The sequence below is a fragment of the Pongo pygmaeus genome, chromosome 8 (genome assembly GCF_028885625.2).
Source record: "Pongo pygmaeus isolate AG05252 chromosome 8, NHGRI_mPonPyg2-v2.0_pri, whole genome shotgun sequence".
Classification (NCBI taxonomy): Eukaryota; Metazoa; Chordata; class Mammalia; order Primates; family Hominidae; genus Pongo; species Pongo pygmaeus.
This window is the reverse complement of record NC_072381.2, coordinates 32886954-32900667: the sequence shown is the minus strand read 5'-3', so window position 1 is coordinate 32900667 and position 13714 is coordinate 32886954. Positions and strand designations below refer to the sequence as shown.

General features: G+C 37.1%; 1 protein-coding gene across 6 annotated transcripts in view; it reads left to right on the top strand.

Annotated features, from left to right (window-relative positions):
• The window catches only part of ARHGAP12 (Rho GTPase activating protein 12), a 128288-nt gene that overhangs the window by 65265 nt on the left and 49309 nt on the right, over positions 1-13714 (top strand). For all 6 annotated transcript variants that reach the window (XM_054437151.2, XM_054437150.2, XM_054437149.2 and 3 more), the window contains exon 4: positions 7734-7997. In XM_054437151.2, the coding sequence (XP_054293126.1) occupies positions 7734-7997 (264 nt within the window). The remainder of the gene's footprint in view (positions 1-7733; positions 7998-13714) is intronic.

Genomic DNA, 13714 nt, shown 5'->3' with positions numbered 1-13714 from the left:
CCAGGCTAGTCTTGAATTTCTGACCTCAGGTGATCTGCCTGCCTCAGCCTCCTGAAGTGTTGGCATTACAGGCATGAGCCACGGTGCCCGGCCTGTTTTTTTTTTTTTTAAAGTATGAAAATTCCATTTATTTTTGTTGGTGACAATTCATGAACAAGGTTCTTATAAATGTTAGAAAGCTAATTTTTATTTGACTCATATATTGGAAGTACTTATATCTTACTGCTTATTCATTTTAACTCTGATTTATCTGCAGAGTAACAGCAAATGGTGGTATGGACTTAAGAATTGTCTTTCAGTATTTATGTTTTTATAATAAAAATGTATTGGGCTGAAGAGGTTAGTTTGCCCTAAGCCCACTCAGGAACATTGACTTTTGAATAATAATGAACATAAATATCACATAGAGTACTTAAAAATATGTATTTTTTGAGACAGGGTCTGACTCTGAAACCTAGGCTAGAGTGCAGTGGCTCACTGCAGCCTTGACCTCCTGGACTCAAGTCATCCTCTCACCTCAGCCTCCCAAGTAGCAGGGACCACAGGCGTGTGCTACCGTGCCTGGCTAATTATTTTTTATTTTTTGTAGAGACAGGGTCTCTGTGTTGCCCAGGCTGGTCTTGAACTACTGGGCTCAAGTGATCTTCCCGCCTCAACCTCCCAAGGTGCTGAGATTAGAGGTGTAAATCACCACACCTGGCCCCAAAATATAAATTATTGACTAACCCCCGGCCACTATCACCACTTGCCACCCCCAGTAACTCTGGAATGTGGCCCAAGAATTTTAATAAGCAACCTCAGGTGATTCTGATGACCCATTGACTTCCTGTGAAGAAACACTAGTTTCTGTAGGGTCAATATTATTGTTGTCACTTTCGTAAGTCTGGTGGACTAGGCAAGGGCCTATCCTGCCCCACATCCTTGTCCCCTCAAACCCTAAAGGTGATCATTCTCATTATAATAAAATTGGGAAATAAATCACATAGAAAAAAACATATATAATACTAATATCCAGAGAAAACTGATAATGTTTTAGTTTTTCTTTATGCTTTAAAATTTAATTGGAATTTCATTGTATTGTTTTATCTTCTGCTTTTCTTAGTTGCCCTTATACATTTTTTTTTCCTGGACCTGCTGATGGCAGATCATGCAGATTTTTTTTTTTTTAGATAGAGTCTTGCTCTGTCACCCAGGCTGGAGTGCACTGGCGCCATCTTGGCTTACTGCAACCTCCACCTCCAGGGTTCGAGTGATTCTCCTGTCTCAGCCTCCTAAATAGCTGGGATTACGTGCGCACCACCACACCCAGCTAATTTTTGTATTTTTAGTAGAGATGGGGTTTCACCATGTTGGCCAGGCTGGTCTTGAACTCCTGACCTCAGATGATCTGCCCTCCTTGGCCTCCCAAAGTGCTGGGATTACAGGTGTGAGCCACTGTGCCTGGCCAGATTTTTTTTTTTTTAAATCAGAAATCATTCATAGCATTTTCACTGCTAGTATTAATATTGCCTCATCTGTTGAGTCATGATTTGCTTAACCATTTTTCTGTTGTTAAATGTTTAAGGTTGTTTCTGATTTATTTCTTATAAGTAACACTGGAATGAACTTCTTTGTTAGGAAGGCGTTTTTTCTGTCTTTAGGAATTTTCTTCCCTTTGTTCAAGGGTCTAAAAATATTTTTTTAAAACTCTTGAAACATACTGCCAAACTTTTCCGAAAAGGTTCTGCTGATTAAAGTTACCAGCAGTAAACTAGAGTTGTTACATCCCACCTTCACCAGCATTGAGTGTATTTGTTAAAAAAACATATTTTTGGTTCGCTGGAAAAGACAATGCATTATTACTTAACCATCCCTTGTTGTAGTTAAATATATATTTTGTGCATATGTAAAAATTAGTTTGGTATTTTATGCTAAGTATTTTTTATGCCAAGAACCTATATTTTCAAGCTTGAGGAAAATTGTTGGTAATCAATCAGTGTTAATTCCCTTGAATTTTTCAGTGGTTTAGGCAATAATAAACATGTGCACTCTCTTTTTGCCAGAGATCAGAGTATTTCACAAATACGGAGTCCTCGTCTATTCTTTTCTCATACACTTTGAAAATTGAAGATTTAAGCTGATTTTAAGTATGGAACTAATTCATTAAGAAAACAAGGTTCTTCGGGAGGTGGAGGCTGCAGTGAGCTGAGATCGCACCATTGCACTCCAACCTGGGTGACAGGGCAAGACTCCATCTCAAAAAAAAAAAAAACAAAAAAAAGAAAACAAGGTTCTTAATTCTACTAGAAACTAACTTTTTACCTTTCATTGTCAATAAACCTAATTATCTGTGCTTCTACTTAGAATTACTGTTAAATCTCTAGATTTCAAACGTAATTCCACCTGTTTCTTGGTTTATCAGTTTTGAAGAATGCCATCCAACTTTAGATTCCCCGATTTTTAAAAATTAGGGGCTGGGCACGGTGGCTCACGCCTGTAATCCCAGTATTTTGGGAGGCCGAGGCGGGTGAATCACCTGAGGTCAGGAGTTTGAGACCAGCCTGACCAACGTGGAGAAATCCTGTCTCTACTAAAAAAATATAAAATTAGCCAGGCATGGTGGCTCACGCCTATAATCCCAGCTACTCAGGAGGCTGAGGCAGGAGAATCGCTTGAACCAGGGAGGCAGAGGTTGTGGTGATCCGAGACTGTGCCATTGCACTCCAGCCTGGGCAACAAGAGCGAAAGTCTTGAGACCAAAAAAAAAAAAAATTAACATTTCCTTCAACTTTTTCTCTTCTCATTGTATCATGTTTATAATTATTTCCATTTCTTGTATTATTCCCAGTGTTTGTCCTGTTCACTCACCGAGATTGCTAGACTCTGGATTTCCACTTGCTGGGCTGATTCCTGCAAACCACTTCCGGCACAAAGCTTGGGAGTGGTAGGATTCACCTTGTTTGTTTCTCTCAAAGATTACAGTCTGCAGCTGCTTGTTGTACAATGCCTCACAATACTTGTTTTCTGTATTTTACTCGCTTTCTAGTTTATGGCAGGAAAGTAGTTTCAGATCCTCCTCATGGCTGGTAGCTGAAGTCTTTAAAAACTTCTTAATTGCTGAATTGAGTGATTCTTTCAGAGTCCCTGTATTGAAATCTTTGAATTTGATACTGTCGAGTTTCTCTTCTTTTGAAATTTTCCTTCTTGACTTTCAAATGCTACTCTTTCCTGGTAGACCTTCTACTTCTAACTTTCCTTTCTGCCTCCTTCACTTAGTCTGGTTCTTTAGTTATGTTCATTGCAATAATAATTATTATAATAACAATAGAAGTCACTATGCGAGATCATGTGCTGACTTTAAACTTATGTTCTCATTTTAATTCATAAAGCAACAGCTTAGTATTTTCCAGGGTTCTCTTTTCATCCCACACTCACTCTGTATGCTTTTATATGTTATTGACCCCACCTGTATATTAATGACTTTTGTATTTTTAGCCCTGATTTTTTTTTTTTTTTTTGAGACGGAGTCTTGCTCAGTTGCCCAGGCTGGAGTGCAGCGTCACGATCTTGGCTCACTGCAAGCTCCGCCTCCTGGGTTCACGCCATTCTCCTGCCTCAGCCTCCCGAGTAGCTGGGACTACAGGTGCCCACCACCACACCTGGCTAATTTTTTTTGTATTTTTAGTAGAGATGGGGTTTCGCCATGTTAGCCAGGATGGTCTCGATCTCCTGACCTCGTGATCCACCGGCCTCGGCCTCCCAAATTGCTGGGATTACAGGCGTGAGCCACCGCGCCCGACCAGCCCTGATTTTTGTAAATTGGGAACTGAATTCCCAATTTATATAACCAACAATCTGTTACCATTTCCACTTGGGTTTTCAAAAGACTTATCAACCTAATGCAATGTAAATGTAACTCCTGTTTGCCCTTCTCTTTCCATTCTTTTCTTCATCTTGACATTAACTGTAGTAAAACTACACACACGGTAAAACAAACTGTACTTCACATAAGCAAACATACAACCTGTATGTTAATTTAACCTTCTGATTGTTTCTTGAATCTGTCCCTGCTTCTGCATTCCTACTGTCTTGTCCTATTGCAGCTCTTTTCACCTTCTGTCTGTACTACTGTACCAACCTCCTAGTTGCATCTCTCTAAAATCCGTAGTATTTTAAAAATTTAAATCAGAATGCACTTCCTGGCTTAATCTTCAGTAGTTTCCTAAATGCTTCTGGATGTTTGCTTTGCAACATGACCTTCAAACTCTCTGTGCTGTCACTTGCTTTTCCTTAGGCCTTTCACTTGCTGCTCCTTTTACATACTCTGTATGTCAGCATCATTCCCTGAAAGTACCATGCTGTTTTTCCTAGCTTTTGTTCTTGCTCCCTGCTGTTTCCCCAGCTTTTACCGGGCTAACTCCTGTTTATTTATTTCTAAGGCTTAGTCACTTGTTTCCAGGTCTCTTCCTTTTTGCTCCCACAGTGTCCCATGTGTAGCTCTAGCATTGTGTCTATTATTATCATGTTTCACTTTCCTTTACCATGTTAACGAGGTTCTGGAAGGCAAGGAAATTTTAAATTCATAATTTGTAGCCTAATCACCTAGCTTGAGTACATGATGCTCAATTCATTTGTCAATAGTTTGTATCTTAAAAAGGGACACAACTGTCCATCATTTTTTCAAAACTAGAAGCATGGATGTTTTCTTAGTTTCCTCTCTTTATCACATCTCACTGGTTCCAAGTCCCTAATTTTCCTTTTTTGGAGGAGATATGTGTTTGCCTACTTTTGTTCGTGTTTGTCATTAGTTTGTTTATTCATTCAACAAATTACATTAAGTGCTCCTGTGTACTGGGCAGTGTACTGAATATTGCATGCCAAATATTGCATTGTATTTATGGAATCTATAGGTTAATTTTTGGAGAATTAGCATGTTTATGAAGTTGGTTTTATTTTCCATTTAGGAACAAGGGTTTATCTATTGAAGTTTAATTTTAGGTACCTGAGGAAGGTTTTACAAATATTCTTACTTGATTTTGTACATTTCTTTTAAGGCTTATTTGTAAGTGTTAGTTTTTTTCCTATTATGAATGAGATTTTTTTGTTGTTATATTTTCTAATTTGTCATTGCTTATGTGTGGGAAACTGACTAGATGATCAAAAATCTGGCCAATTCATGAAACTCTTTTAGTAGTTTTTGTGGATTTGGGTTTTCAACTGTTGGTTATTTCAGTGACAAATGACAGTTTCTTTTTTCTTTTACGTATTTTATGAGTTTAATTCATTTTTTGTATCTTAGCACAAATCCAGTACAGTGTTGAGTAGAGCAATTATACTTGGCACTTAGTTATAAGTGAGATATGTTTACAGTGTTCTTCTACTTAATTCTTCCCTGTTCTTTCAAAATTATGTTAACCTTATAGACCATAACATACTTCAATGTTAATCTTTAATGAAAGAACTTATTGTCTTGTCGATTGTGATGTTTACTTTAAATACTAATAATTTTTAAAAGTCAAATTAAGGAAGTGTCACCTGTTCCTATCTTGCTAAGAGTTATATCCTGAATCTGTGTTGAATTTTATCAGATGCTTTCTTGGTGTCTGTAGAGATGATGGTGTTTATCTATGAATCTAAAGAATTACAATATGAGATTTCCTAAAGACAGACTTTCTTAATATCTGTGCTTGTTTCATTTAATGTAGTGCTAGATTTCTAATGTTTTATTTAGGATATTTTCTTCCATATTTATAAGTGAGATATGTTACAGTGTTCTTCTATTTAATTCTTCTCTGCTCTTGTTTCAGAATTATGCTAGCCTTATAGATTGTGCCGAAGGCCAGTTCCGGTTTTTCTAGCTGGAAGAACTTTAAAAATTTAAACTGTTTAAACAACAGGAATTAATTGTTTGTTGAAGATTTAGTAGAGTTTGTTCATAAACATCATTTAGAAAATGGCTGTTTCTTAGCATCTTTATTTCCCCAAGTTCTAGTCAAGTATCAGGAGCAAAGTAAGAACTTCTTTAATATTGGTTGAATAAATATTCTCTAGATATTCTACCTTCTGAGACATGATTTAACATATAGAATTTTTATATTAACAATATATTTTCATCAGAGAAAACACATTCACTAGGATATGGAATTAATCTGAAGGAGAAATGATATCTGTCTCCATGGATAGATTTTCTTCATAGAAAGATGTTGTTTAGTGATAAATTTGAAGCTAACATTTTAAGGAAAATAGTCGAATTTGCATCATTGAATATAGTACATGTATAACTACCATGTGTAAGAAGACCAAAAGTGACTATTTCACAAACATGTATTTGTGTTTGGGTTATTTTTACTGTTTTCACAGTTAGAGCTTATTCTGTGATTTAAACTCACAAACATTATAGACAAATATTTTTAGAAGTTAAAGCACTTTAATTTCAATAAAACTAATTCAGTGTTTCCATTCACATTCTTCTTTTCAAATTCAGTATTTTAAAGCATGAAACTCTAGTTACATTTCAGAAGTAATTGAACATCTGAATATAATTCTAGGATTTATAGGGAAAAGCAGTGATTCCTCAACTAGGGCCAGTTTTGCCCCCAAGGGACATTCATCAGTGTCTGGAGGCTTTTCAGTTGTCACATCGGAGGCGTGTGTGTGTGTGTGTCAGTGTGTGTCTGTGTGTGTGTGCGTGTGTGTGTGTTGTGTGTGTGCATGCGCCACTGTCATCTGGTGGGTAGAGGTCAGGGAAGCTGATAAACATCCCACAGTGCAGAGGATAGCCCTCACAACAAATAACTTTGTGTCTCAAAATGTCACTGGTGCTAGGGTTAAGAAATTCTGCTGTAAAAGGAAGATATATAGAGAAATACAAATACATAATATAAGCAGGTGTTCTCAGATGTGTGTTTTTTTTTTTTTCAGCAACTGAAGTTCTGTGTAACCTAATGCAATTTACAGTGCCCTTATACAAAGGGTATGAAGTAGCTTGCTCGTGACTGACATCTAGTGAGATATTTAAAAATAAAAAATAAAGCTGTAGCTAAACATTAAACATGTAAATCAGAGTTACTACTAATTCTTACTTTTCTACTGTTAGGAAATTCACAAATAAGGAAGCTAGGAAGAGATTAAATGATTTGTTTATAGCCTCTGAGAAATTATACCTGAGAAGGAATAGAATGTAGTAAATTCTTAGCTTAAGTATTATTCCTCTTTTATGTTTCACTTATGTTCCTGATTTAATGTTAGAGCTTAGAATATGAAATCTTTCTTTTGATAATTTTCATAATAAAAGCTGTGCTACTCATATGTAAAACTTTTTATATTTTAAAATACTGCCTAAAATCATAGAATTTGAGAGCCAAAGAAAACGTTGGTGGTTTAGTGCAATTCCCTCATTTCTTGAGATAAAAAAAAAATTTCACTTTCAGAGAAGTAAAGTGATCTTACCCAATATCATACAACTTGTTAGTGCCAGATCTTGAATTAGAACCCACAGCTCTTGGCTGTTCATCACGTTGTTTCAGGTAAAGGAAAGTGTTATGCATACTTCGGATTCGGTTTGAAGCTTTTATTTATTTTTCAATGAAACTATGAATCTTAAAACTGTTAAGTTATTATTTCCTTAGAATATATTCACCTGTATATATGTTTTAAAATGAGAGTATTATGTTTATAAATCTCCTGTTTCATTTAATTTTGACTTAAATGTTATACCAGTTTAAACATGAAATTTAAAAATGTTTATTTCACAGGCAACCACACCTCCAAATCAAGGAAGGCCAGATTCTCCTGTCTATGCTAATCTTCAAGAACTGAAAATATCCCAGTCTGCTCTTCCCCCACTTCCTGGGAGCCCGGCAATTCAGATTAATGGAGAATGGGAAACTCATAAAGACAGCTCAGGGCGTTGCTATTACTATAACAGAGGAACACAGGAAAGAACTTGGAAACCTCCTCGTTGGACTAGGGATGCAAGCATCAGCAAAGGAGATTTCCAAAATCCAGGGGATCAAGAGGTATGAGTAATTAAGGAATCAACTGCAAGTTACCAGATTTTCTCTTTTCATTATTCAGAAAGCAAAGAAGTAAATAGTTTTGTTTCTTACTGTCAGCATGTTAAAACATGTGAATCTCTAAGATCATTAAAAATTCTTTCCAAGCTTTACTAATATTAATGCTAGCTACTTTCTAATCTCTGACTAATGCACAACTGCTAACCTGACAGTGTGCGTCCTAGTTCCAGAACTGGGTTTAAGTTGTCTAGTGCCAGTGCACTCCCTTATGTCTTAGAAGATACTATTTCAGTTGTTACTGCACAAGCCAATGATATTTTAAGTTAAATTTAATTCAGTTTTTTAAGAGGTGGAGTCTAGCTCTGTTGCCCAGGCTGGAGAGCACTGGTGCAATGATATCTCACTGTAGCCTCAAACTCTTGGGCTTAAGCGATCCTCCCACTTTAGCCTCACTGGTAGCTGGGAGTGCAGGCACATGCCACTGGCTGATTTAAAAAATTTTTTTTTGTAGAGATGGGGTCTTGCCGCCTGACTTCAAGCAGTCCCCCTGTCTCAGCCTTCCAAAGTGCTAGGATTACAGGCGTGAGCTACTGCACCTGGCTGTCCAGTGACTTTTTTTTAGAAAAAAATAGAAAATATGTGATGTGACCCAGCAAAATAAATAGAAATAATGTATTTCTCTATTGGCTTAGTATGGCTACCAGACTACTTCCCATTTTTTCTCTTTGTCAGTCAGTGGTACAAGACCATTGTTTTACTTATATATGAGGGAAATAATTATAATTCCTTTGCTACAATTGAATCATTCTGTTAAGTCTAACAATTCACTTTAAAATCATTATTTTCTCTAACAAGTGTCTGTACTCTTTTTCTCCTTCTGGTTTCACCTTCCTCCATACCTCTTGCAGGATGGTGCAGTAAATTGGCCAGCTGTGTTTTAGAAACACTTATCTCAGTATTCTGGCAAGAGGCCTTGGGATTATTTAAACGTACAGGAGTAACTTGGTAGGACTGATAGAATAGAGTGAAATCCTGCCATTTGGTAGGTTGGAGTCCCTCCACCTGCATAGGACATCCTGCTCTTATAGAAAGCAGCTAGCTCATACAAATAAAAGCAAGCTTCAGGTAGATAGGAGCTAGAAAAATCAGGGAACACATCTTGTATTTAGCAGACTCCCAAAAGCTTTTTGTAGTTAATAACTCCCTTCTTGTCCCATTTTTCAGTTGGTTTATTTATAGCTTTAGTTTGGTAATAATTTGTGTTTTTAGTGTTCAAGTGAGAGCAAAAATAGAAAAATTGTTCGTGTTTAACTATAACAAGAAAGGAAAATTTGGCTGGGCACGGTGGCTCATGCCTGTAATTCTAGCACTTTGGGAGGCGGATCACTTGAGGTCAGGGGTTCGAAACCAGCCTGGACAACATGGTGAAACCCTGTCTCTAAATTAGCCGGGCGTGATGTCGGGCACCTGTAATCCCAGCTACTTGGAAGGCTGAGGCAGGAGAATCGCTTGAACCTGGGAGGCAGAGACTGCAGTGAACCGAGATTGCGCCACTGCACTCCAGTCTGGGCAACAGAGTGAGATTCCATCTCAAAAAAAAAAAAAAAAAAAGGAAAATTTTATTTGAATTGTACATTAGAAAGATTTGAAAATAAGCTATCCAGTGTATCAATAATAAAGTAAAATTTTCCAATTTTGGAGAATTAGGAAAAAGACTAAATTATAGACTAAAAGAATTTAAAGTATACATAGGAACTTTTAACATGTTTCTTAGCTATTTTAGTAAATAGATGGGAGTGACTTGTATACAGGGTCTCAATTTACATTACTGGTCTCTATACAGATTGTATGAAGGTTAATATTTCCAAAGTGGCTGGAGCACATCTTCCGGTGACTTCTTGAGAAAAGTTGTGTATGGGAGGTAAAATGGAAACTATGTGTGTATGAAAATATCTGTCTTCTCCTCTCATATTTAATTGATAGTATTCCTGGGTATAGAATTCTAGGATGGAAATTATTTTCTCTCACAATTGTGAGGCATTTGAACTTTAATGGGTATCTGGGTCAGTCCCTCTTTGGGGAATCTCCAGTGTTAGACCCATTAGGTCTTTCCTTTTGGCCTAATTAGAATGTCCACAGATGTCTTTAGGTCTCCTGCCTATACACAGTAAGGGCTGTCTGTGTCTTGGTGTTGGCATTCATTTTGCACGTGGTCCCTTAGTCTCCCTTCTTTCTCTTGGTACCCATGTTCCTATTGTGTCTATTGTCACCCAACTCAGAATCTTAGTATTTTTCTCTTCTCAGAGGGAATAACTCTCCATATGTCTGCTGGGGTAGGGATGGGCTGCACACCTAGCAGCCAGGTATGTAGAAGGAGATTCTGGCATTTTTAATCCTTATTTTAGTACCACTGCTTTCGCTCCCCAGTTTCACAGGTACCTGATAACTGTCAGTTGCTGAGCCAGTTGCAGATTCTGTTCCGTAAGCTTGTCGGGTTTATTTTCCGCTACTCTCCTTTGTCTGCACCATACTGGTTTAGATTCTACTTTCTTCTGTGTAGGTAATTCAGGTTTTTTGTTCATCTGCTTGACTGTTGTTCTCCCTGTTGTTGTGGATTTACATCATTTTAAGCACATTTCGCTGTTGTGATTTTAGTGGGGTTTGAGAGGGAGCAACTGTTGGCTCTTCTGTCTTAACACAGAAGCTTATTATTTTAGTTGTTACCCTAGAACAATCATTCATAGTAGGGCTGATTTCGCCTTTCAGGGACATTTGGTAAAGTCCGAAGACTTGTTTTGGTTGTCACAATGGGGGACGTGCTACTGACCTCTAGTGGGTAGAGGCCAGAGATGCCGCCGAGGCAGGATCTTGTTATGTTGCCCAGGATAGACTCAACGCTCAAACTCCTGGGCTCAAGCAGCCCTTTTGCCTCAACTTCCCCGGTAGCTGGTACTACAAGTATGGGCCACCATGCCCAGCTTTAGCATGCGTAGTTAGTCTATGCATAGTCTAAAGTTAATCACTATCTTGTTCCTTGAAGCCATATAGGATCTATGTGTGCTGTTGTGCTGTTGCTGTCGTATGTTGTATTTCAATTTTTAGCCCCTTTGTTGTTGTTGTACATGACTCTTAAAATTAATCCTGATTTTTACCACCTTCTTTTCTCACATTTTCTTCTTCTGTCATAAATATGAGCCTTTTTTGGCAGGAGACAGGGTTTTGCTCTGTTGTCGAGGCTGGAGTACAGTGCTGTGGTCATAGCTCTCACTGTAGTCTCAAACTCCTGCACTCAGCCATCCTCCTGCCTCAGACTCCCAGGTAGCTGGGACTACAAGCGTGAACCACCATGCCTGGCTAATTTTTTAATTTTTTGTAGCTATGGGGTATCACTGTGTTGACCAGGCTGGTCTTGAACTCCTGGGCTCAAATGATCCTCCCACCTTGGCCTCCTGAAGTGCTGGGATTACAGGCATGAGCCACTGTGCCCAGCCATAAGTACATGCTTTTAAATTCCTTCGTGAGGGTCTGTTAGTAATAGAATCTTAGTTTTTGTCTGAAAATTTATTTTACTTTTACTTTTACCTTTGAAGAACATGGGTATATAGTTCTAAGCTGACTGTTTACTTGTTTGTTTTTTCCTTGTTCATTGAAGATTTTATTCTCATATTTTCCAGCTTCCATTGTTGATGCTGAAAATTCAGATGTCAATCTGATTGTCTTTTCTTCAAGCGTAGTTTGTCTCTTTTTGTTGGCAGCTTTAAAGATCATGTGTCTATATTTTTACTGTGATGTAGCTGGGTAAAGGTATTTTTATTTTCTGCGAGGGCTTTATTGGGATTTCTGAATTTGAGGAGTCCTGTCTTTGATCAATTCTGGAAAATTCTTAGCTATATCTGAATATAGGCTCGCCCCCATATTCTCTTTCTTCTTATTCTAGAACCTTGATTAGATGAATGTTTAATCTCACACTGTTCATCCATGTCTCTCTCTGCCTCATTTTCAGTATTTCAAGATCCAGCTTCTATTTGGTATTTTTCTCTGTGTATACCTTCATTTGATGTTAAGTCAGTCCTTGAATTGTAAAAAAGTATTTTTTTTATTTGTTTAGGGGAGTTTCCCGATATCACTACTTTGAAAAGTTTTAAACCTTCAAAAATTTAAAAGAACAGTACAGTGAACATTATATGCCATGTACCATTCCTCTAGATTTACCAGTGGTTAAAATTTTGCCACGTTTGCTTTATTTCTTTCTCTCCCTTCACCTGCCCAAACACATACACACATGTGCGTATGAGTGATTTGAAGCAGATAATATGTTTTATTCCCTAAGTATAAGGACATGTTCTGGCAAAACCACAATACATTTATCATACCCAAGACATATAATATTAGTATGTTATTTCATACATGGCTAATATTCATTGTTTTTCAGTTGTCAAGTAATATTCTTTATAGTTTTTTTTCCTGCAATGAAGGATCCAGTGAAGATTATATGTTGCATTTATTTGTTGTATCTCTAGTCTTGTTTTCTATTTTTTGTTAGTTTCTATGTATAACGTTTTAGAGAGTCTGATTATACTGTTTTTCTGCTGACTCTTACTCAGGGTGTTTTGAGAGTGTATCTGTTTTAATGTGAGGTTATAGTTCTTGGAAATTCATAAGTAGGAAGTCTTTAATGCTGGGGTTGAAGGTGGGTTCCTTCAGAGGTGAGTCTCTTCTGATGGTTGCCTAGAGAAACTATGAATATTTAAAAGTACATCTTTAGCTTTAGTTTTTACAAGCCAGCCAGGTAGTATTAATAGTAATTTGGATTTCATGAAGACTCTTGTGGCTGGAAAGTCCCCTTATTTTCCCCAATTATTGGGGTAAATTTCTATGATGTTCCTAGTGTGGAATAAAGGAGCAAAATTTGTTAATGGTTCACCCATAATTTGTGGGTATAATTCTTTGGCGTTCCCAGCTCTGTATTGTGGGATAGCCTTTTAGACTTCCTGCTTTTGGTAATCCTGAGTTCAGTTCTCTAACACTCCTGCGTGGTCTTGAAAACTAACATTTTAGTTTGGGGTCTGGCAAATGTCTTCAAGAAGAAAGCTGGTCTTTTTTCTTCTGCTTGACTCTCTTGATTCTTGTTTCCACTTAGCTTTTGACCTCTGAGTATTTCTTAATTAACCTTTTGTTCATAGATTATTTAAAAAAAGATTTATGTAACATTTTCAATTGTTTCTGTTCAGATGATGAATTGGGATACCTACCTGCCATTCTTCTATGAATGGAACATCTACCATAGCCCCCTCATGTTTGTACTAGGATACATTTGCTGCAGAATCATCCCAAAGTTACTGAATTCGTTACACCTTTGAATGGAGTTATTAGGTATAGAATAGTTAACATCTATAGAATGCTTGCTAAAAATAATCTTAACTTTTACTTATCTGCCATTAAACAACTATTTTCCAGTGGAAGGTATAGTATAAAACACATGAAGATATTGGAGGTTACTTTTCATGGTAGAAGAGAACATCGTATTTACTGTGCAAAATTTGGAAAATTATGATGAGAATTTTGTTAGCTAGAAAGTCATATCTTTGAAAAATTGATTCTGTGATTTTGTTTCTTAAATTAATTTTACTAATTCAGTTTCCCTTTTTCTGTTTCTAAAAATTTTACCGCACTCTTCTTGTCTATGAGCTTGCATTTTAAGTTGCCTCAATTAAATAAAA